This window comes from Carettochelys insculpta, chromosome 16, assembly GCF_033958435.1.
Source record: "Carettochelys insculpta isolate YL-2023 chromosome 16, ASM3395843v1, whole genome shotgun sequence".
Taxonomy (NCBI): domain Eukaryota; kingdom Metazoa; phylum Chordata; order Testudines; family Carettochelyidae; genus Carettochelys; species Carettochelys insculpta.
Window position 1 is genome coordinate 36,260,828 of NC_134152.1, and position 24,992 is coordinate 36,285,819.

The window sequence follows — 24,992 nt, forward strand, 5'->3', positions numbered from 1 at the left end:
GAGTCTGTCATTTGCATCTTATGATGGAAAAAGCAGAGTGGATATCTAGCTATTTGGAGAGGCAAATCTATCCAAGAGGCAATGTCAGCATCCCAGCTTACCTTGTTTTGGGGCAACATGTGACCTTGTAATTAAAGCAGGAGACTGGAGCCAGGACTTTTGGGTTCTTATCCCAGTTTTGCCTCTGACTTACCAAGTGATCTGGGGTAAGTGGGGGATGCTCCATTGACTCTGACGAATTGTAGCTGGATCCTATCTCCACCAGGTCAGCAGTGGAGGAGGGCATCTGTATAATTTGGTAGTAAACACTTTCGATTTTTGTCACGTGAATTTACAGGTCTTTCCCACCCACGCCACCTCATCGAGTCTCTTGCTGTGCAGCCAGCCATGCATTTAGGGGAAAAAAAAACCATTCTCCACCTCACAGAATTGGCTGATTTTTATCTCAAGAGGTTGTAAAGTCCACAGAGTATTTTTCATCTACTTGATGCAAGACTCGCCTCCACCCACCTTCCCACTGGGGTTCCCTTTAATTTTTTCCATCCATGGGCAGAATAAATTTTGTAATGTGCATCCAGGCATGTGTGAATGTGCACCACCAATAGAAACACACATGCTGCCGGCTGTGGGTGCTGTGGGCGCTTTGCTAATCATTGGGGTGGCACCTGAGTCTGAGGGGCAGCCACCCAAGTGCTCAGTGTACAGCGTGCACCCACTCACCCCAAACACACACAGATATGTAATGCACGTTAATATTTCCATTTCCAATAGCTGAATGGAGGATCCATGTCTTCATCCCACAGTGATCTCCAAAGTCCTGAGAAGGAATCAGAGGTAAAAATGCATTTTTTCAAATTTTCTTTTTTAAATATTCTGTTTTTTTTAAAAAAAAAAAAAGACACATTAAATTGCCTTTCAGTCAAAACTGGGTATAATTGTATTCTACCTCAGCAGTTAGAAAAACAACCAGTTTCATCTTCATTTCTTGCCCCAAACTAGCATGTAGTGTTGTTATGAGCTGTTAAGCAGCTGGGTTCCACTCCAGAGGTGGCTGTATTTCTGTGATGGGTGAGCAATCTCTAGAGTTTTTGAAGTAGCTCTGGGAGTCCATGGGATGAAAGGTGTTGGAGCAATTCAGTTTGATGTTACAAAAATACAAATGCAGGGGGGAAAAAAATCAACTGGAAAGTAACTAATGAAAAAACCCCCAAGCCCACAATGCAAATATTTAATTACCTACAAGGAGAGGGAGAAACTAAAAACCACTTTGTTCCTGGCTACTTGCTCTCTGCTTTAAACTATGCAGAAGCTAAAATGTGCAGGGTTTGATGAAATGGAATTTAAAAGGACTACTGGGAAGCTCAAATTACTTGGATTGCTTCTGTCTCTTGTGAGTGAACCACGGACTCCATGTGCTGGAGTCCAAACTGTGCATTCTTTCCACTCTTTGTCAGGGGTATAGGAAGGCTTCCTGGTTTCATGCAGCCTCTGCCAAAGGCAGCAGATGTCCCATATTAACACAGACAACAAGTTTTGCAAGGAATCTGATCCACTATTGTGCAGCTTATTTGTTTACCAAGTTAGGCTCTGGCCCTGTAAAGATGTAAGCATGCATTTAACTTTGTATACTGTGAAGTCAGCAGGCTAGGCATGGCGTGTAAAGTTAAGCACGACTGCTTGCTTTGTTGCACAGAGGTATTTGGACTTGCTGCCTGTCTATTCCAGTAAAGGACACCTCTCCCCTACACCCACCACCTGTGGCTTTAGGAAGCACAAGACGGAATCAATGCTTTCTATAATCAGAATGTTGCAAGGCACCTGTTAGCCTAAATTATATGGCACCCAAAAGAGAAATAGATGGATGAGAGGTAAATTTGGGTCTAAAACAATGGACAGGTGGGAAAGAGAGTAATAATGGAGGGAGATAGTTGGTAACCTGGTTAAAAAGGCTCATAGATACTGTTGCATTACCCCAATATAAGGTCTTAGCTAAAGATATGCATTCTGCTAATTTTTGGCCTTAAATATAATCACATTAAATACAGTTGCATGAAAGTTGTTTTGGTTCATTTTTTTTGTTTTTAGTCTAACAGGAGTAGACATGGTTCATGAATGTAAAACCTGAAAACCAATTTCAGGATTTTTTTAAACAAACCCTTCTCTCCCCCTTGAAAAGCTAGACTGCGTAGCATTCCACTAGGGCATGAGCAGTAGAGCTGGACCCTGAAATTGACCACTCTTTCATTATTCAATATGAAGGCAAGGTTAAAAGCAAACATGTCCCTTAAAAGGAGAAAGGAAAAGATTAGATTTATAACACTTCTAATTTTACTTATTCAACAAGTGGTTGGTAGAAGTAATTGTTAAAGTTTAGGGTTGGGTCTTTCACTTTCATTCTTGTCATGCCTTGAAATTGTTCACTAAAAATAAATACATAGGCTAACACCCCACACCCATTTGGGAAGCGACTTGTTTCTGGACATTGATTTTTTTGCAAGCAACTCAAAACCTTTTTAAGAGCCCCAAATGTCGGAAAATACAGAGCACCCTCTTCTAAAATCAAGTCCCTTTAAGGTGTCATACACTCAATGTCTAAAAATGTAGGCACCCAAAATAAATCAGTTTTTTAAAACGTCATGAACAAAGTGTTCTGACATGAGTGCGTAAAGTTTACGCCCATGAATTCATGTTTAGGCGCTAAACAAAGGTGATTTTCACAGACTGAAGTAATGTAGGAATTGGGGACCTGTGACCTTGAAATCCAGCCATTTTCATTTAGACACCTCTACTTGAAAGATTTGGCCACTGCTATTTGCGGTGAAGGTTGGAAGTGTTAACTGAAGATTCAGATGCATGATCTGTGTTGCAGACATGGCTTTAAAAATTGTTAACTTTAAAGGCGTAGTTTGCCACTGTACTGCAACTGGTATAATCGCCTGTAGCAGTGCAGAGTACAAACTACAACCAGTTTACATCTGGTGTAAATGACTTCACAAGATAATGAAGAATCAGGCCTTCAGCCCGGCTTTCCTTCTAAGAACTTCATGCTTTTATGATGGCCTTGGAAGTGTGAACATCTTGCCAACATTTGCACATCACTTTGTAACTCTTTCCTGAATGTTGTTCTCACAAAACTCTACTCAAAGCAAATGTGATTACTGAAGCAGCAAGCTCTAAATGAAGCTCCATATACAGCCTATTATACAAATGTTCTCACTAAAGAAGTGATAATTCCTTGTGCTCCAGCACTCTGCCAGTGCAAGGTAAGGGACTCTGTGTCACAATTAAATAATCTCCTGTGTTTAGCATGAAGATAGGAGTTCAGTAATGCAATTTCAGGCCCACAGTAAAATCTTTCTTTAGAAGACTAGTAAATATTTAGCTGAAAGCACTTTATCCTGCATATTAATCTTCTCTGAAGGATCTGAAGTCCATCTTTTGCCCATTACAGAAACAAGGGGGTCGAGATGAATTTACGTGCAGCTACAAATCAAGTTTTCATAGAAGATTCATTGGAGCCAGCTCTCCTACCTAGCCCACTGAGTTGGCACAAAGAATGTTTTGGTGTTAATCCTGTTACTGGGCAGCTTTGAAGGTGCTATTTTCACAACACATGAACAGAGCACAGTTGCCTATAAGCAAATATTTGCAATGTAACCAGTGGTGGCTTTGAGAGGCAGTGCTTGGTGTGGCCTGCATTAAGCCATGCAGTTGAAAAAATTCAGCTAGAGCAGTTGTTTCTCAACTTTTTTTTTAAATAAAGTACCCCTTTTTCAAAAACAAACAAAATAAATTAAAAAGTACCCCCGTACCTACAATTTTCAGACACACACAATTTTTTCTACCACTGCAACACATTTGTTTAAACAACTTGATTGTAACTGGTCGGTTGGAAGAAATTGCCTATAGGCAATGTACTTGTCCTCGTACTTAAGACTGTGCATAAAGTAAGTCCAATTTTTTAATTAATAGAAAAGGTTGAGAAACACTGAGATAATATACCCTCTGGAAGAGTTCCGAGTACCTGTTGAGAACCACTGAACTAGGGGTCCCTCTAAAGATCAGAACTATAGTTATCCCAGACCAGAATGTAACCAAATCAGGATGTCTGTGATCCCCAGTTAAATATGATGTGCCTGGCCCTACCGTAATGAGCAGGTTGGTATTTTCACAGGGCATGCGGTCCTTCCATCTTGCTTCCTTTTACACAAGCTTTTACTGTCACTAAAGGTTTAAATTTGTTCCCAAACGTGGTTCTGTCTCACCTTTGGCAGTGGCACTGCATTTTTGTGCTTCTGCTTTTCTATTTCCAGTTAACAGCAGCACTGCGTTATTCAGGGCATTTTTTTATCTCCAGTATTGTAATTAAATCCCTGGCCACAAAGACACCATAGGCACCATTTGAACCACAAACATGACAAGCTCGAGCGTCTGCTCCACAAACCCAGGCTTCTTTAGCGTGTGCTCTTTAAGGCAAATCTGCCCTAGCATTGTGCAGGGTCTTTGTGTAGATGAGGGATACTGGAGGGCATGATAACCACAACCAGAGGCACAAGTCTAGCACCATCCAGCAGGCAATGGGAGCAGACACCCCCCCCCCCCTACGGACACCAATAGGCACTGAGCCAATGGTGGCTGATGATGATGATGGTGCACATTCCTTTCCTGCAGCGGGTGCTCTTGCACCCAAGCATGCCCATATCGCTCTGTGGGGACATCCATACCAGCCAGCACAGCACACTGTGACAGTAACAGGCTTTTCATGTCTCCTTCCTCTTCACAGGAGAGAGAGTCGGAGAAGAAAGACCCATTTGAGGAAAGTGGCCTCAATCTGAGCCCGACGGCGGCGGAGGCCAAAGAGAAAGCACGCGCCAAGCGGGTGAACAAGAGGGCTCCGCAGATGGACTGGAACAAGAAACGGGAGATTTTCAGCAACTTTTGAGCCCGCCTGGCAGCTCCTTCCCTTGTCCCCACCCTCCAAACTCAACATCTCCACCATGCGCCAGCCCTGTTCCTGGCCATCGGTCTGACACCCTGTGCTCTGCTCTCCAGGGGTAGCTTTTTGCAAGGCAATTTTTCAGAAGCGTCTTCTATTGACAAGTGATTCCAGTAGACAGAAAATGATCAAAGCTCCTGCCAGCTTTCACCCGGCTGTCTGCGGCTCTCACCCAGCAGCTGAGGAAAGACTGGAAAGATTTCACTTTTGCTTCTTACCTACTTTTTTTTTTTTTTAAACTATTTTGAGCTCCTCTTGCGACATACGCCCAGGCTCGACATTATGCATCCCTGTTTAGAAGCCTCAGGCTGAGGCCTCCCAAACAGCAAAATCCCACACTGAGCTCCCATGTTCAATGCTCCCAGGGTGAGAGAATGTTCAGGGGCTATACATTGCTCTTCTGTTGGCTTCTTTGTTGATTTACAATGGTTGGTGGGGTGGGGAGTTGTTTTTGGTGTTAAAAAAACCCAAAACATCTGTTTCTTGTTAATGCTGGAACCGCTTTCTCCTGGGATCCCTTTAATTAGTGCAATAAAAGCCCTTTTCTCAGCAGTGCTTTTCCCTTCTCTTCCCTTTCCCTTAAAACAAACGCTGGGTGTTTGAGAAGACAACCCCCCCTCTCCCCCAGAAAACCTACTAACCCAAACCACTCAAGGCTCAGCTGCGCATCCTAAAAATGCGGAGATGACAGGAGAGGAGGGAGTAAGCTGCCCCGGCCCAACTACGATAAAGGAAAGTCTGTGATTCCTGTTAGCATGTCCATGTGCAAGGATGTTTGTCGCCCATCTCTCTTGGAAGCGGACACGGTGAGACACAGGAACCAGAGTTCTCTCCTGGCAGACTTCAAAGAAGCACAACCAAGTGTCTCGAGCAGGGAATGGAAGACCTGGCTTTGGGAGGCACTATAAACTCATGAAAACAGGGCTTCAAGCAGGAGCCATCCAGCAAGTGCTGTAAAGACGCTGGCTTCAGAACCGAGCCATAACCCTGACCCTGCTTCGCTCTGACTCAGGTTCTCAACCTCTCGCATTTTCCTGCTGCTCTCTCACCAGCTGCGTTGCCAACCTGGAAGAATAATACACAAGTTCTCTCTGTTGTCTGTCTGGCTGTGCTGGGCCCAGGGAAGCAACGTGCTCTGGCGTGTGGGGACTGTCTCGTGGGAAGATGGAGTACTAGCTGCTGGCCCACGCTGCATTACTAGCTCTTAAATAGTCAGTGGTGTTGGCAGGGAGTGCAGACAAAGCCCCACTTTGAAAACACCCTGGGTCTCGTTAATGTCAGATAATGTACCCCTAAAACTGTCCTACATCACCATGACTAAACCAGTCTAAAATCTTCACTACTTACCATGGGCTTCAAATGAGGGACAATAACAAAGATTAAATTAAACACCTACTATTGGCTTCCTGGCAGTGGAGTTGTATGGGAGCTGGAGCCATGCTGAAGCAAGTGGGTTGAGGCCCATTGCCTTCTTACCAAAAGCCAACAAAATAACCTTTTGGCTGACATAGATTTTACAACAATGGCAAAAATAGTATTTAAAAAAGCAGGTGGGACGGGAGATGGGCAGAGCAGTTTAGGTAAATGACTAGTCTCCCCAGCCCCAGCTAATGACACGAGGGCAAGAATGTCAGATTTGCAATAGTGACGATGTACCAAAAAGCATACAGTTCAATTTTTTTGCCCCCAAGATACCCTCAATCTGTCTAACAAACAAGTGGCCTTTGACTTAGTGCACTACGGTCTTCAAGTTCTGTGTATATTTCCTAATTCTGAGCTAAAGAAGGTGCCTTATACCATTTACTGTTCCTTTCAGTAGATGGCTGTATCTCAGCACAGTTGGGGAGGCAGGGGGGCTATAGCAAGTGACTAGGGGGTGTTTGGCTTCTTGGCAGGGACTAGTGCAGTGTGTGGTTGCAACCAGGCTCAAGACTGCTTTTGCCTGAGCTTTCTTTTAGGGAGGACGTACAGCATTAGTGGAGCAAATCTTGGCAAGCAATCATTGCAGGCATTTGGCTGTAACCACACAGGGCTGGCACCGCATTGGAGAGGGTTAGTAAGAAGGTTAGAGCTTTTCTTCCCTTCAGGAGTCTCACATTGGCCTTTCACCTGGCATATTTTACAAGATAGCAGGAGGCAGGGAAGGCTGCTTGCTGTTGGCCACAACAAACAGCTGCTGCTCTAAGAAGTCAGTAACAAAAAAAAATCTTACATTCATGCTATGCAGCTTGCTTTCGATCCCTGCACTTCCAACCAAGACAGAGACAGTATGCGTGTCTAGGGGCATAACCTCTTTAGTCACAGGGCAACATAGATGTTAAAATACAGCATTGCACATGCGTCTGCAAAACAAGGAAGTCATTCTCTAAAAGCCTGTAAATACCATATTTCTTCCATAAGACAGAACCAGTGCAGTCATGGGGAAAATGGCATGGTTGATCAAGACATCAGGTATGCAAATATGTACCAATAACTATTGCTGCATATTCCATGAAAGCAGCTCTTGGTTAAAGCACTTATCGCTAGTTCTGACATCTAGTAGTTCTGTAATAATTATTCAGTTTCCTGTACATTTAACTTGAAAATACAAGTATCAAGCTGTTATCTGCATTGTAAAGACAGCATATACCATAATGTCAATAATAAACTTTGTTTTGCCATGTACAGCTTTAAAGGGTAATTAGTCTGTTCTGTTCCATCTTAGTGTTGTAAAAAGTTTCAGCAAAGAAGCACGAGGGAGTGTAATATTAAATTCCATTCTTTCCACTTACTGGTTAGAGGAGCAGGCCAAACAACCTCTGCTGTTCTGCAACGGGTTAGTACTTCTTGTTGCTTTGAATTGTGTTGGTGCCCTTGTAAGCTTCTGGGAGGTATAAGGGGGCCCAACAGGTTTGATTTCAGCCAGTTTTTAAAATTTAGGAAGATCAGGAATGTGTAGTATTGGCTTCATTTCATGACTCAGAAATCTGTCTTAGGAACTGGCTCCAGCCTTAATTGGAAAAAGCTGGGCATCATGAGCCTTTAGCAAAAAACTTTTTGCCCAGATGCTGGGGATAAAGAGGCATAAACTAAACATTTTAAAAAAAAAATCATTTCTCTCACTCAGCTCTCTGCCTTGGTGCTTCTGGTGTCATACTCACACTACCACGTTTTCAGTAGTGGTCCTTCTAGATGAGCCGTTGTTAACTTACATAGAGGCGACGGGAAAGAGTGTAACACTGCAGGTATCATTTGAACATTAGAAAGGAGCCAAAAAAAAATGGGTGGGGTACAAGACAGATTTCCCCTCTGTATGTCCCCCCACTTAAATACCCAAACTCAGACGCCTAACTAGCAGTGCTTACTCCTGAGCCACACAGAGCTTCTCCTGCTCAAGACACAACTCCCCAGATGTGACGGCTCAGTAAAAGATTACGCAAACAAAACACAGCTCTCCCACTCCAGCCAGTTGCAGATTTACCCCATGCTGGGCAAAATGCGTGATGCTAGCACATGCCAAACTGCTGGACTCTTAGGCCGTGTCTACACTAGCCCCAAACTTTGAAATGGCCACGCAAATGGCCATTTTGAAGTTTGGGGCTAGTGTAGATGTAGCCTTAGAGGTTTCAGTAGCAAAGTTTTCTGCAGCATTAGCCCTCATGGGCAACGGGCCCAGCTCCTCAAAAGCACCTAAATCCCTTTAGCACCCTGGATGTTAATGCAGAGCTGCTTAGAGGCACACTAAATGACTGGTAAAATTTCTGCTGTGGGGGATGGGGTGTTCCTGATGCCGCCCGCCCCCCAGTGACAGAAGTCCTCAGCCAGCTCTGTTTCCAGCTCAGCTGGCCCTCACCTCTTTAGCAGTTGATCTGCACACAGTAAAACCAAGAGTGATCCCCACAGTTGCTGCTGGAATGGGTGTGGTTTTCTGACAGACTTCTTCCCAGACCCAAAATTCAAATATTTGACCATTCTAGATTTCACACCCATTTGAAAACACCCCCTCACAGCCTAGCACCCTTGGATGGGCAGGCACTGCCCCCCGGATCAGAAAGGGTGACGTTAGTATCCCCATGACTGCAGCTGTCTCAGGAGAGCACTGAATGCATGTGCTTAAATCAAACAGGTACCAATCAGCTTAAAGCCCCTGATTTAAGGCCTGTCCTGACTCAGGACCCAAGATCAAGAGTGCCTGTGTGGGGACGGCGGCAGCGGCAGCACTGCCAAAGCTGAACATGAGTGACCCTGTTGGCCATTCTCTGCCCTGCCCTCAAGGCTTCTCATGTTCTCTAATACCTGCGAAGCCCCAACAGCCTGAGTGGAAGGTTGGGCTTGGCCTTGTGAAGTCCGCATTGTACCTGCTTAATGTGCTATTACTGCCCCCACCCCACAATCCAGGGCTGCTTCCCTGTGGCCTGGCCTACCCCATACCCTCTCCCTGCCAAGCTCAGTTGCTGGGGCTTCAACCTGTGGCAGAGTCCACCACAGAGATGTCAGTAAATCCTTAACACACCCCTTTCTTAAAGCAGTGTGTGCCCATGCAGCTCAAGGCAGGGAAAAGCAGCAAACCGGCAGAGATCATCTCCTTTGAGCTCCAGCCAACCCTGCCGTTTGTATCATTTCCCCATTCCCACTGGCCCCGCGCTCTTTGTGTCGGACACCCATGCTGGGGCTAGGGCCTGCAGAGCTGACTCAGCAGGACTGTACTTCAGAGAGTGCCGATCGCTGGGAGGCTGCTGGAGCCCCATCCATCTCTTGGCAGCACTAGATCTGCCCCCACCCCAGGCCCAGTGCAGTCAGTCGTAGTCGGATTCAGTCCAGCAGCCAGCCAACCCCAGTGCACACCTGTTGCTCAGGGAGGAGCAGCCACTCCCTCAGCATCTCTTAGCAGCCGGGCAGATGTCTCTGTTGAGGCACTCTCTGCAGCGAGGGTTCACGGGCAGGCAGATCTGCTGGCCGAAGCCCACCAGGAGCCAGTTAATCTCACCCCAGAGATCCCTGCAGGCCGAGAAGGGAGACAAGTGTTGTAAGTGCTGTTGTGAGGATTGAAAAGCAGCTCAGCAGCCAGAGCCATCCCACCCATAGGACAGCACGGGGCCACTGCCACAGGCCCTGGCACTTCTGGGGTCCCTGCAGCACCTGCCCTAACTTTCCTACGGATGGGAGTGATCTGGAAGATGGGAAGGGGACTCTGGTGTGGCAGCAGCAGGAGCCAGAACAAACCAGCAACCCGCTCTGCCCCAGCACCGTCTCCTGGCCCCCACTGCTCAGCTCCTCTGCAGCAGTGGGAAACAGAGCAGTTCGACTGCTGCCAGAGGGTAGAAGCAGGTGTGGCAGGTCAGCAGGCCATGGTAGAGCACAGCAGGTTGCTGAGCTCTCCAGGGCCCATCCTCCACACAGCGAGCTGAGGTGGGGTGAGGTGACCCTTGCTACCACTGTGCCATGCCCCCAGAATTCCCTCAGCAGCTTTGCTCAGGGAAGGGGGTGTGGGCAGAACAGGGTAGGGCTTGTAGAGCAGGGTAGGGCCTCGGACCCCCCTTGGGATGGCCCTGTCAGCACCACCCAGGTTTTTTAGTTCCTTTTCCCGCCAACGGCTCAGCCGTCTGAACGCTGTGTCCTCACAGAGGCAGATTCCAGCCCTAGGCCCCATCTGCCCTGCAGACCTTCCCAGAGCACAGTCCTGCTGTGCTAGCTGGGAGCCAGGTCTGAGGCAACAAAAGTAACTTCCTGGTTTTGCCTCTCTCCAGTGCCACAGGGGAAAAGCCACACACAACGCGGGGGAAACCAGAGGGGCTTTTACCTGCACTCACAAGATGGCAGTCAGCTGTGGTTGGCCTCTGCACAAAATCCACCCCCCCACGGCTGGGCCTTACACCATACCCTTTCCAGAGCCAAGGCATGTGGAGTGGCGTGCTCGTTCAGGGTACGTGGTGGCGCTTCCTTCCTGTTCAGCGCCCAGTATCAATCTCCAACATACAGAGAAACTAAAATGCAGGCCGGAATTCCTCCCTGGCATGCTCCCCTGTGGCCGACAAGGTCACCTGACAGACCACCACTATTCAGTGGTGGAATGGCCTGCCCAGGGAAGGGACAACCTTCGGCTGTGCTAAGCTAAACTGGACAGCAGAGCCCAGTGGGACAAGCCAGAGTCTAAAGTCTGTGAACTGTCCGAACAGCTGAACTAGTGCTGCTTCCGGGGACTTGAGAAATATCCTGTGGCCCAGTCCCAGGCCTGTGCGCCAGGAGAACCGGCTTCCCTGCTGTCCAAGTCTGTGACAAGGGGAGGGGACGGGGTCACTGATAACACCCTGGGGCAGGGTAGGAAACAGCTCAGCAGGGCTCTGGGTGCTGGAGGGGGCAGCTGCTGGTTGCCATAAGCCCCAGTGATGAGCAAGATGCTTCAGGCTGGGAGTGAGGAAAGGAGGACAAATGGCAATTTCCCAGAGGGGGGGGAAAAAGGAGGGGAATGGAGGGGGTGCAGGTTTGGGGCGGGGGGGGGGGGGTACGGGGTGTGTGTGACAAGATTTTAGAGTCATGCAGCTGCTGAAAAACAGCCCAGATGCCTGGGTGCATGAGCCATCTCACCTGGGCAGCCAGTCCTCCAGCACTGCTCTGGTCTCCTCGGGAGTTTTAGTTCCCTTCTTCACCCATTTCAGTCTGTTAGAAATTCTGTGCACATGGGTGTCGACGCCTGGGGAGCAGAGAGGTCAGAGTCAGGAGGGAACAACGGGATCAAGAGGAAGCGAGCTCTAAGGAATTACAGCAGTGGTCAAGTCAGGACCCAGAGAAGATGCACCAGCTGGCCTGGGCAGGGTCTTCCACTTGTGAGGTTTTTAGCCGTTGAGGACATGTGGCAACCTCCACAATCCTTACCCCTGAGGTGGCTGGTCTCATGGCCAAACCCACACCTTTGTGGAGTGCTTTTCATGCGCAGAGCTCCAGGTGCTTTCCACGGGAAAGGGGACAGCGCAAGGCCCACCTGGTGGCTGTGTAAACCCAGAGGAAGGGACTTGCGCATGGCCACACAGTTGGGCAGCAGCAGAGGTAAGTGTGTCTTTCAGGTCATTGGCCGATTCCCCAAAACATCTGCCTCCCACAAGCAGCCTGGCCCAGAGGTCTCAGGTGAATGCAAGGAGTGACTGCCTTTTCCCTGAATTTTCTGCCAACCTGCGAAATGCCTATCACTGCCCAGCTAGTCCTTATCACTGGAGCCTTCCCTGAGCGTTGGGGCGCTGGGCTGGTATATTCCAGAACTATTATTATTTGGCCCTCTCCTATGAGAATGTGGATTAAACGAAGACTTGCGCTGCATTATGACTAGCTAGGGAGGTTGTGGAATCCCCATCTTTGGAGATTTTTAAGAGCAGGTTAAACAAACACCTGTCAGGATGGTCTAGATGGTGCTTGGTCCTGCCATGAGGGCAGGGGACCGGACTTGATGATCTCTTGAGGTCCCTTCCAGTCCTAGGATCCTATGGTAACTTGGGTGCAGGAGTGGAGGGGAGCTGCTCACGTGGCCAGCAGGCTGAGCTCACACTTATTCAGAGGGCCAGAAGAAGAAATTGAGCATGGACAAGAATTAAAACAAGCTCATTCCATTCCCATCTCATTCCATCAACTCTACACAGCCAGAAGGATGCAGGCTGCATGACAGAGATTATGGAAATGGCCCAGGTGGGTGATGCACTTGGTTATAAATTTATAAGTTATAAATGTAGAATTATGTATGTGAAATAATTGCATCTAAAAATAAAATAATGGAAAACTTTGGAGCCTGTAAGTCCACTCAGTCCTACCAATTGTTCAGCCACTCACTCCGACAAACAAGTTTGTTTAGATTTGCAGGCAATAATGCTGCCTGCATCTTGTTTACAATGTCACCTGAAAATGAGAACAGGTGTTCCAATGGCACTGTTGTAGATCACATCACCAGATATATTAAGAGAGTCACATTTCCCTTCATGCTTCAACTGCCATTCCAGAGGCCATGCGCCCGTGCTCCTGTGGAGTTTTGCTTATCAATAACCCTAAGTAGTGAGGACTGATGTATGTTCACTTTCATCATCTGAGTCAAATGCCACCAAGCTGATATTCTCTTTTGGTGGCCTGGTTCTGTAGCTTCTACATTGGAATGTTACTCAAGACGTCTGAAAGCATGTGCTATATTTTGTGCCGCTCAGGCACTTCAGATTTTCAAACCTTGGCTCACATGCTGTAGCGGGCTTTAGAGATCTCACTTTGGTACCTTCTTTGTGTTTTGTCAAACCTGCAGTGAAGGTCAAATGCTCTTGTAACACACAACAAGTGACGGGTTGCCATCTGAAACTGCTGTAGCACAAAATATATGGCAGACTGCAGGTAAAACAGAGCAGGAGATGGAAAGTCCTCTCCTTTGGAGTTCGGTCACAAACATAATTAATGCATTTTTTTTTAAAGAGCATCATCAGCATGGAAGCATGTCCTCTGGAATAGTGGCTGAAGCATGAAGGGGCATATGGATGTTTAACATATCTGGCATGCAAACACATTGCAATGATGGCTACAACAGTGCCATGTAAACACATGCTCTCCCTTTCAGGTGGCATAAACAAGTAGTGGGCAGCATTATCTCCTTTAAATGGAAACAAACTTGTTTGTCCTTGTGATTGTCCAAATAAGAAGTAAGACTGAGTGGACTTGCAGGCTCTAAAGTTTCACATTGTTTTGTTTTGTAGTGTAGTTGTGTAACAAAATCTATATTTGTATATTTCACTTCTACAATAAAGAGATCGCACTACAGTTTGTATGAGGTTCATTGAAAAATACGATTTGTTTAAAATTTTACAGTGCAAACATTTTTAGCCAAATATCATAGTAACTTTGTATCCTTTTTCTGTAATTAAAATCAAGATTTGAAAAATGTAGAAAAACTCCATCCAAACTTTTCTGCTAAAGTCAATTGGCATTCTATTGTTTAACTGTGTGATTAAAATTGATTAATCACAATTAATTTATTAGTTAATCACATGAGTTAACTGCGTTTAGGTGTAAGCCCTAATGCTTTTATGTCCATGATGAAGCAACCAATAGCTACGGAGTTAATTACAGAATACTCGTGTTTTAACATGTACTTTTTCCCAGTAATTACATTACCAGAACTTTCTTCTTTAAGTGGGCAGCAAGGAAAAAAGTACTAATGCCGGATACTCAGATACTGGAACCTCCAGGGACAGAACCTAAGTAAGTGCACAATCCATCAAAGCACCAAACTCCCAGATGTCTCACTGATCCCTGGGAATCACTGCAGCGACATTGGCCTGCTAGGAGACAGCAGCACTCCAGGCTGAAGGCTACAGTCAGAGATGAGCCTGCCAAGCCACAGAGCAGTGTCTAGTGTTATGGTCAGATGAGGTGTCAAGGAAGGCTGTGAGCCAGCTTAGAATGGCTCCAAACCAGGCCAAGCAGGAAGTCAAAACCTTTTACAGCTACAGCCATGAGATCTGCACTATCAATGCATTAACATGGGAGGGTGAGAAAACAATAGCCGCCAAGGCTTCTGCTGCGAGTGTGGCCGTTTGAATTACATCTTGAAGGTTGACGATAGCTTTTGATAAATGAGGGAGAGGAGGAAGGAAGGGTGTGCATATGTCTGTGCAGTAAAAGACCTTTCCTCCCTTGGAACCTGATCCTAGAAGTCCCTTTGACTTCAGTGGGAGAGTTCTCTGCATCAAGGTCTGCTACGTGGATCTCAGCATCAGGCAGGGTTACCTCTCAGCTGGGATCATGACTGCTAAGGCCTGAGCTCTCGCTGGTCATCTCAAGAACTTTACTAGGATGCTGTAGAAAAGTTGCTCCTCTGTAGACATGTGGCTCGAAAGCTGCGGGACAGTGGAATGAACCTATGATTTTCAGAGGACAAAGTCGCCCTGGCCAGACAGGGCCTGCAGGCTGAACCATAGACTCCTAGGGCTGGAAGGAACCTCAGGAGGTCATCTAGTCCAGCCCTCTGCTTCAAGCAGGATCAACACCATCTAAATCATCGCAGCTAGGACCTTGTCAAGCCGGGACTGAAAAACCTATAGGGATGGAGAACACAGCACCAACCAAACTGACTTACAGTTCATTTTACCATGAATGGTTTTCTTTGTGGCAGTGTGATCTAGCAGGCGAGGTCTCCTGGGATCTCTTCCTGTAGATACCTCAGCTGACATTAACCAAGTCACAAATGCTTCTTCTTAGTTTCTCCAGAAAATGCATTTAATAATGCTACCCATAGGCTTATGGGAATGTTTGAAATGCTCAGATGAAAGGCGCTTAGCACCAAAGTAGACTATTATTACATCGGCAGCAACAGACTGGTCCCTCTATTGCTAATTGAACAAAACCCAGGAAATTGCTGTAAACAGGAAGAGTACAGCTTGGCCTCCTGATCAAAACAGTGCATGCAATTCTTTGCACATCTCTTAGAGCTCCCTCTAGGCTCTCCTCCCGGCAGTGGATTAACTGTTCAGAAGGAACAATGTACTCTAGTGCTTGTCAATCTACCCTGAGCTCCAAACTGTGTAAAACTGAGTTTTCAAGACTTAGTTGTAGTCTGTACTGAATTTTTCACTCCAACAGGTGTCACTCATCAGGTGGGAGCATCAGGTTTCCCGTGACGACTCTCTGATCAAAGCAGCAAACACACTTTGAATATTAATCTCTCCCCAGAGACCCTGAAGCATACCTGAAGCTCCGCCTTAGCCTAGCAGAAAAACTAGTATGGCAGCACCACCTGCTGGCCTTTATTAGCTAAGTCAAAATCCAATTATTTTACGCATTACAAGGGCAATTCTTCCACCTTTGATATTCGCAGGAATTGTCACTCATCCCACTGCACTTAATTGGCTGGTTCCATTAATGAAAGCTGCCCCCCACCCCAACCCACATTTTTTTTCCCCTCTTCTCCTCCCCTTGCCCCCTCACCCCACTAAGTAAACTCTGGATTCTTATTTTCTACTTGAATCTGAAGAACAAAAAGCAGTCAAGTAGCACTTTAAAGACTAGCAAAATAGTTTACTAGGTGAGCTTTCGTGGGACACACCCACTTCTTCAGACCATAGCCAGACCAGACCAGACTCAATATTTAAGGCACAGAGAACCAAAAACTCTGTTACGAATCTGAAGAAGTGGGTCTTACCCATGAAAGCTCATTACCTTAGAAATAAATGGGTCAGTCTTTTAGGTGCCCCAGGACTGCTTGTTTTTTGTGAAGCCACAGGCTAACATGGCTCCCCTCAGACTATTTACCCAGACTCTGCTCTGTTAAAATGAAGGGGTGCAAATTGCTACTAGAACCTCACTCCAATCAAGCCCAGCCTCGGCAGCCCATCCCCACTATAAATCATTCAAATAATGCTTCAAAAGATAAGCCCCGTCATCTGAAGCCATCAGAGCAGGAACTGATTACTGTGCTATGTATGGCTCCAACTTGCCCAGTTTCCAGTACCAGAAACAGGGCAGAGAAACACAGAGTGATTGCCACAAACATATTGTCCAACAATTTCACAAGCGGCCCTGTCGCTAGGAATTAAAATTAATTCCAATTCAGCCTAAACCAAATTCCTCCCGGGGACCATCTATGACTAAATTCGTTCAAACTATAGCAGCAAAAATTAGACCTCCTCAATACCTCCTCCAGCTGGCCCTAAAGCACTGTTTCCAAAGTGAGATCTATTTTTTTTAAACACACACACACACACACACACACACACACACACACAGAGCGCTATTTAACAGCGGTATCATGGAATTGAATCTCTATTGCTTAAAGCATGCTACAAAGCTCCACACATCCTTACTTATTACTAATTAAGCAATGTCTTTATCCTTAGAAGAAAGCAATTATATCCATTTTGTAAATAGGCAAATCTAGACAGAATAAGCAACTAGCTCTAGTGACTTCCCCAGCCCGCTGGGTATTGAGATTTATTGATGAAAAGCCCCCTTTAAGAGCAATGGATGATGATGTTGCAAATGGATCGGGAAGCATTAGGACTAGAAAGAGAGGGTGGATCACAGACAGCAGGACCCTGCACATTGCAAAAACATACCGATCCCAGTCACTTTGTTCCAGGCGATGGCCATGGCCAAGTGGGCCATCTTGGGCCCAACTCCTGGCAGCTTCACCAGCTCCGCAACTGTACTGGGGATGTCACTCCCGTGTTGCTGCTTCAGGATTGCTGTCGTCTGCTTTATGTACTTCACCTTGTTCTGGGAAATCAAAGCAAAGTGCTTGAGATCTATCCTGTGATCTAATCTAATTTATAATCGAAGAAATGCAAAGGGGACACGCAGACTGCACAACGGGACTTTTTCCTTCGCTGGTGGGAACAGACGTGAACTCATGGAGAAAAACATGAAAGAGGAAATACAAATAAAGGGAGAAAAAAGAAGAGTTCTCACTAGCAGGTGAGAGCGTAAGAGGTGAGAGCAAAGCAGAGGAAGAGAGGTACGGAGCATAAACAGGATGAGGACACTGCTTTGGGAGAAGTCAAGGTAAATAAATAGGCAGTGACAGACTGAGGACAAGTCATTTGACGCAGGGGTGATTCCAACTGCCATCACAGTCTACCGGTGTAATTTTTATAGCAGAAATGGGTACAGTTTGCAAAGGCTCATCCAACCACCCTGACCCGATTCAGCTCTTTGTGCCTCAGGTATTCCTGAGACAACTCCAACAGTTTGAGGAACATGGGCATTATTCAACTTTGGCTTAGACATGCGGCCATCTACAAACGCTACGGTCCATCACTCACCTTCCAGAATCCCACCGGGTAAATGAGCTGTCCCAGAGTCCTGTCATCTGTCTGTAGAATATTGTCCACCGTGAGGCCATGTTCCCTCAAGCGCCACATGGCTTCCGACGTCACCTGATCTTTGGTCTGGCTGGAAAGCATCAGCGACAGCAGAACCTGATAGCGCATCACCTAGAGGAAGAGACCAGGGATGGAGTGTCAGGGACCTGCCGGACTAGACAGGTCTGGGACATGGAAATTCAGGGTCTGCGCCTCAGCGAAGAAGAGTGACACACATAAATGGCATGCATATCAGTATGTACCAGACAGCGACTCCCGAACTCTTATCTTATGCTTACTTAAATGAAAGAGATGGCAGTCAAGAAATTACTCTATTTCCACCTCCTCAGAACCCTTCAGGCCCTCTCCATGCGTACTTTATCAATTGGCATTGTTTGCAAGAGAACATGCAGATAAAGGGCAGGCTGACTCCAGTGATCTCTGCAGAACAGGGCAAGCAATCTATACATGGGCAGCCCACAGGGCTCCAAACAGAGGATAATCGCTTCTCAGTAATCGCTGCCTACACAAAAGCAACAGGGGGATAATGTAATAACTCACAGGATCTCATGTCCATGGAATCAGCATCCCCACAGGCCAGAAAGCGAAGATCATGCTGGGATATACAGCAATGTCTAGGTGATTTAGGAGCTCAAGTGCCCCAAACTTTCAATGGGATTTATGCTTCTATGTCATTTTGGAAATGGCCCCAATTCCCATCATATTTCAATGGGATTTGAGTGCCTTACTCCCACAGCTCCCAGCCTAAGGGCTTTTCTCCATAGCACGTGCACAGCTAGCCAGCGCGTGATTCTACAGGGCACCAGATTCCCACATGGGCGCTGCAGTGAAAGTCACTGCACTGTGGCACAACTCACAAGGAATGTTAAGCCCAGAACACTAGTGCACTGCTGGGCCACCTCCCGACTTGTCACACAGTAACTCACGCGCGGGACAAGCCCTTAGGAATTAAAATCAAATCTGTCATGAGACAGTTAATTGCTGGGCTACTTGGGGACAGAGCATTTTACTGCGACAAATTCCTTTCTCCAGACTCAGGCCTCAGAGCACCGGTACCCTCGCTGGCCAAATTCTGATCTCACGCCAGCCTCAGTCTGGACGCACCCCACTGAAATGAGAGAAACTGTGCTGGTGTGATGGGGCCAGCGGCACCAACAGGTACCACAGGCCTGGGGGCAAGGTGGGAGGGGGCCCACCTCTGGGTCCCAGAAGGGGCGTGGCCTAGAGTGGAAGGGGTGGGGCTTGGGGTAGTCAACATGCCAACTCCCCCTGCCACGTGTTCTACAGTGGCATACAGTTCCGTGGCATGCCAAAGCTATGGTGGTTGCAACTCTGTGCTCCTTTGAAATGCCAGATCCAGGGGAACTGCCCACTTTACCCCACCTCCCCACTGCCCCACTGGTAGGCCTGAATGGGGCAGAACTTAGCCTGGTGCCTTTTCTTCTTGCTTTCCTGCTGAGTTAACATTCCTTTCCTTTGTGATTCTCACTGCAGACCCTGTCTTCCTGGCTAGCCACCTGGCACCGGTGGTTAGTGTACTGGACGGAGAAGACACAGAACATTTGGGCTAAAATTCCAGCTTCAGGCTACTCAACCCACTAAAAACAGCCCTGGGAAGTTCTCGCCAGCAGCTGGGAAAGCATGAGGCTATCGTGCTAAGGGTTATTCCAATGCCTTGCTTTATCCTGGAAGGAGTAAGTCCATCCCCTTAGGGAAAAAGAGTTATTTCCTGATACTGACTTGTGGTTCTCTTTAACCTCAGAGCATCCCTTTGTGCTGACTGATGTTCTTTTACGGCGTCACAAGCTGTCTCAGACTAAAGGAGAAGTGAACCATTTTCACTTGGGACAGAAGACTAGACCACCACCCCTGCCCGGAGGTCATGGTTTACAAGAAGAACAATATGTCAAATAAATATGCCCAGTTGCATGTCCCATTTCCTCCCTTTGGAGCCCTGAGGGCTGCCCATGTATAGATTGCTTGCCCTATTCTGCAGAGATCACTGGAGTCAGCTTGCCCTTTATCTGCATGTTCTCATACAAACAATGCCAATTGATTCTCCCGATCACAACGCTATGCCAGCAATTGTTTGTTGTACTGAGCAAATGTGCAGACACTCCCTTTGGCGGGCTGGTCTCTGATTCTGTGCCAGGCCCTCGGGGGACAGTGTCATTTGCAGCATGCCTCCATTTTTAAACAAATGTCTCCTTCTTAGTCAACTAAAAGGCAGAAATACTAGATCTCTGGCCTTTTTTGCTTCTTCATAGAGCGTAAAAGCAGCCTGGAAAGTTTCTTTTGGCCAGCCCCACAAAATTCCAAGTTATTTCTTTGTGTTAAAACGTTTAAGTCTTTTCTGCTTTTTAGTTCCTGCAAAACTCTACGGCTGATGGGAGAACTAGCAGGATTGCAGCAAAGAAAGCCATGCAGGAAAAAACTCACCTCAGCAGGGATTTGCACACAGACCGGTTATGTATGATTCCAACTTTTATTTGTTCCTGTTACTTTTTCTTTAACTCAAATATCTAGACATAGAACTAAAAGTTCCTCTGGTAGAGGCCAATCGCTTTGCCTCTTCAGTTGCAGTCCTCTCAAGCCACGTCTAGACTCAAGCATGAAGGACCAGGCCTGACGAGTCTGCTATCATAAGACCTTACATGGTGTAGATACAAACTCACATTGTTTTAGTTAAACCTGTACAAAACTCTTGTATGTAACTGGATGGTCTGTCCCTTTACGGGTGGCAGAGGATTGGGGTCAGCCAGCCCTGAACTGAGGCAGAGGGCCTCTAAGAGAAAGGTTTGGGCTTGGTAAATGGGTAATCGGACACAGATGGAAAAGGGGCCCTCGGTGCTTTCTGGAAGGGCTGAAAGGACAAAGTTGAGGAATAATGGCAGAAAGCAGTTTGGATCTAGTGACAAGTCCCGCAGCAGAGGCAAGAGACCTAGGGAGAAAGGCCTCTAGACTCCTGCAGCCAGTTCTGGGCAGGGGAGCCGCTTGGTTTTGTGTTATTCTGCAAGTTTAGTGTTGGTATAATAAATGGTGCCCTGAAGGGAAGGTCTGGCCAGAGCCCGAGAGAAGCATTTGTTTAATCCTTGCTTGGCTGGGAAGAGGGCAGCAAACTAGACCACATGTAGGCCTTGTCCACCTGAGCAGTGGCACCAATTTACTTTGAAATCAGGTTTTGAACACACTTAAATGGCTGCCAACTCAGGTGTGGATGCTCTTCATTTGGTTTGAGTGGCTTATATTCCTAAAGAACTTCTACTAGTACCCCTTAACCCTTGTACTCCGAGTGGAGCACAGGTCATCTACAAGTCTCCTCCACTTCACTCTGTCTTGGGACAGAGCTTCTAGCTGATTCCAGGAGTACCCCAGTTGTTGTCCTTCAATCTCAGCAGATCTTCTCCATGTTGTCCGAGGTCTTCCTCTTCTGTGTTTTCCTTGCGGGTTCCGTGCGAGAGCTTGACGGACTATGCTGGATGATGGTTTTCTGAGAGCATGGCCAAGCCATCTCCACTTTCTTCTCTTGATTTGAACGTCAAGTGGTTCTTGTCCAGCTCTGTTCCAAAGTTCCTCCTTTGTGACCAAGTCTTGCCATCTGATGTGAAGGATGCACCTCAGGCACCTGTTTATGAATGTCTGTAACTCGTGGTTTGAAGACTTTTTAGTATGCTAGGTCTCGCATCCAAACAATAGCGCATTCTTCACATTTGTGTTGAAGAGCCAGTTTCATCTTTGCAGATATTATGTGTGAAGTCCATAAGAGCTCCCAAACAGCCTTCTTACTGGTCTATGTTAAGTTACACAAGAACCTACATTAAAGTAGTGCATCGGCACGTATATGTCACAGGTCTTTATCTATCACAGAGGAGCAAAAGGGGACACATGACTTCCTTCCCCCCTCCATCCTTGCCAGGCCTGCGTGCAGTTCTCTGCTAGAAACCAATGCAACAATAAGCACTACGCTGGATGAGTCCCACTACTAATACAACTTCCCCTGCCCTCCATGCTCGGGGGCCGCAGACTGAAAGCTACAGGGAGCAGGGAGAGGTTGTTGGTGGCACCTTGGTCTTGGCACCCCACAGTTCAGGCTCCTGAACACTGACATGGTTCAGTCTAACTCAAATTAACGGTTCGGTGAAATTAATCCCTATCTAATGTTCCCCACTGGCCCCACCCGCTGAGATTCAAGCTTTGAGCATAAAATGAGCCTCCAGATCAAGAGGACTGTTATGCACTGTTCTGCTGGCCGCTTCACCCCTCTCCCTAAGTCAGAGGGGTACTCACTGAAGAACAGCTGGGGAAATTAACAGCCTTGCTCCACAGCAACTCTCCAGAGCTGGGCACTGAAGGGCGCTCTCTCACCACACCTTGCACTTAGGGGAAGGAAGCACACAAGCCTCAGATGAGCCTCTTTCCCCTAGCGTGCCCCTCCCTGCAGCCAGGTTCCTAATGCTTAACATGCTATCGGGTAATGAACAAGAGCAGATGCTCAGAGAGGCACCAGAGTGGAGGACAAGCTCCTGCCTGGCTCCCAGTTCTTATCCTCCGTCTTGCTCCAAACATAGCTGGGTGTGGTGGGGCTGATGGCATTGGCCTTTGTCGGGCTGTGGGATGCAACTGTCTCACTCGATGCCTCCGTGCTCCCCTAACACACAGCAGCAGGGGAGACATGATTTGTCTGCATGTAGGGCTGAAAAGAGCAAAACGAAACACCCAGAACCTCAGCTGAACTCTGTGCTGCCGACCCATCAGTGCAACAGCACCCACTCCTTCTCTTACAGCCACCTGCTGCTGGCTCTCCCAGGGCCTAATCTCTTTATGCAGTCGGAGCATGACCACCCTTTATCACACCGCTTTCCATCAGGGTCTCATCTGACCCTCAAGGTCAAAGCATGAGGCATCAAGATCCAGGCATGTCCTGATGGAAGTGACGGTCAAGTTCAGGTGATGGATGACAGACACCCTATGGAACAGACCTCCTTCATCCTCGATACCCAGCAAAGAACTGCCAAGGAGAACGGCTGGCAGGATAAGCTATTGTCATAAAAGTGCACGTACAAACCCCCTCACTGAGCAACCAGAAGAATTTACCCCTCTAAGTTTTTCCATCCACGTGTAGAATAAGTTTTATGTGCCCCAACATGTAGACACGCATCACCAGTAGAAACACATGCTACTGGCTGTTGGCATTGTGGCTGTCTCTGCTAGTCAGCATGTGACTCTTTTCTGGGCGCCTGCCCAAGCACACAGCTTATAGGAAACACTGCTCTCACACCTGGTATGAAGGTCTGTGAGATCTTCACAGACCTTCAGATGGCCAGAGTTACACAATACCTTCTTTTGCACTGCTAATGCTCTCAGGTTGAACAGTAAGCTGCCTGCTTTACCTCAGGAGGTGCGCTGCTGTCAAAACACTTCTCAACCCCCATCTGATCCACCGGGGCATCTTTATTCTGCCTCATTTCCCGGATATTAGCCAGCTGCTGCCTCCAGTTCTCTGGCTCCCATTTCAGTCTGTTGGAATCAGTCACTTCCTTCTCACAGATTCCTCCTTCCAACGAGTCATAGTGAACACTGATTGTCTTCCCTTTCCTGTTGCTCTTTGAGGGGGTGGTTGCCATGCTGTGGGCCCAACTTGCTGAAAGAGGTCAAAAAGGGACTTTCAGGACACAGCCTGTGGGATAACCGAGGGACTTCCCACCTCACCAGAAAAATCAGCCTCTGTCCTCCTCATTCCTGTGCCATGCCACAATTCTCCTACCCCTTGTATACAGATGTTGTCTCCTCCTTGCTACACCCCAGTTCTGTCTCCCAGCCCTCCCTGGTGCCTTCCTCCTCCTTGTACCCTACTTCTGTGTCCCAGATCCTCCCTGCACCCCACTTCTGTCTCCCAGACCCTCCCCAGTGCTTTCCCCTTTCCTGCACCCCACTTCCCTCTCCCAAACTTGTACGAATGGGCCAAGCTGGTTCCTACCTCAATACAGAGGAGCCACAGAGCCCTAAAGTCAGGCTAAGATTCCACCACTGCTGGCTTGACCCCCCAAGCTCTCCTGTTTACAACACAACATTATCCACAACATGCCAATGAGGCAAGCTGTCCCCCCCAAAGACTTGAGAGTCATACGAGCACTTTTTCCGAAAATGGCTCCTTCCCCAAGCGACAGTGCAGTCGCAAAGCACAGCGGCACCGCCTCCTAACAGGTCCCTGACCTCGGCACAGGGCTGAGCCAGGTGTAAAGGGAATGCTATCTTCTGAGCCACAGCAGCACCTGGTGGAGTGCCTGCGGATGCATGGCTCTGCTGGCGCAGGGGTGCCCCGGCATAATGCCCGGGCAAAGCAGTCCCTCCTAGCTGGGAGCAGAGTTGGTGACCTGATGGGACTGTCCCACCTGTTGCTCCTTTGAGCCAGAGCTCAGAGTTGTATTGGTTGAGTCAAAGCTCCTGCAACAGCGACTGGATAAGGCCCAGCAGATCCAGAGGAGGAGGTCAACCCCCGCACCCCGAGTTCACAGCCAGCCCCACTGCTCGGATCAGATCCTCTTCCAAACTCACATCCCAGTCATCAACCTGCACCCCACCTCCTTCTCTCAGCCCCTCCCCCTCCCTGCACCCCACCTCCCTCTCCCAGCCCCTTCCTCCCCCTCCCCGCACCGCACCTCCTTCTCCCAGCCCCTCCTTCTCCCTGCACCCCACGTCCCTCTCCCAGCCCCTCCATCCCCACACCCCCTCCCTGCACCCCACCTTTCTCCCATCCCCTCCTTCTCCAAGCCCTCCCCCTCCCTGCACCGCACCGCACCGCACCGCACCTCCTTCTCCAAGCCCCTCCCGCTCCTTGCACCCCACCTCCCTCTCCGAGACCCTCCATCCCCACACCCCCTCACTGCACTGCACCCCATCTCCTTCCTATTCAGGGGCTGCCGCAACTAGGGAGGGCAACCTGAGCCCCTACCTCCTCCTGCCGCCGCCGCCCCGGCCCTGCTTAGCCGCCTAGTCACCATCCTGCCGCCGCCGGCCTCCGACGGCAGAGGAGCCGGAGCCGGAGCCGCCGCGCACATGGCTCCCTGGACTACAAACCCCAGCGCGCCGCGCGGCAGTCACGTGCCGGCCTGACCCGGACGAGGCGTGGCGGGTTCATCCGGCCCGAGGGGGGCGGGGAGCTGGGCGGGGAGTGAGGGGGC

At 48.1% G+C, this 24,992-nt stretch overlaps 2 protein-coding genes across 3 annotated transcripts in view; one reads left to right on the forward strand and one right to left on the reverse strand.

Annotated features, from left to right (window-relative positions):
- The window catches only part of NHERF2 (NHERF family PDZ scaffold protein 2), a 100,756-nt gene extending 93,096 nt beyond the window's left edge, over window positions 1-7,660 (forward strand). For both annotated transcript variants that reach the window (XM_075010207.1, XM_075010208.1), the window contains exons 6-7: window positions 772-834; window positions 4,784-7,660. In XM_075010207.1, the coding sequence (XP_074866308.1) occupies window positions 772-834; window positions 4,784-4,942 (222 nt within the window). In that variant the 3' untranslated portion in view covers window positions 4,943-7,660. The remainder of the gene's footprint in view (window positions 1-771; window positions 835-4,783) is intronic.
- On the reverse strand, window positions 14-24,869 carry NTHL1 (nth like DNA glycosylase 1). The gene is made up of 7 exons (XM_075010209.1): window positions 24,764-24,869; window positions 23,202-23,452; window positions 17,752-17,922; window positions 17,047-17,206; window positions 11,561-11,666; window positions 9,821-9,973; window positions 14-817 (listed from the first exon to the last, which is right to left on the reverse strand). Exons 1-6 carry the CDS (start codon window positions 24,867-24,869, stop codon window positions 9,850-9,852), a joined length of 918 nt encoding a protein of 305 aa, XP_074866310.1. The 3' UTR covers window positions 14-817; window positions 9,821-9,849.
- Window positions 24,870-24,992: the final 123 nt, after the last annotated feature.

What these genes read in the sequence shown, in the direction of transcription:
- NTHL1 (XM_075010209.1), bottom strand. Translation starts at nt 24,869, where the DNA reads ATGTGCGCGGCGGCTCCGGCTCCGGCTCCTCTGCCGTCGGAGGCCGGC. An exon ending in ACCCGGTGGGATTCTGGAAG is followed by an intron (nt 17,207 to 17,751) that starts GTGAGTGATGGA and finishes TTGATTTCCCAG; the next exon opens with AACAAGGTGAAGTACATAAA. An exon ending in GAACAAAGTGACTGGGATCG is followed by an intron (nt 11,667 to 17,046) that starts GTATGTTTTTGC and finishes TCTGCTCCCCAG; the next exon opens with GCGTCGACACCCATGTGCAC.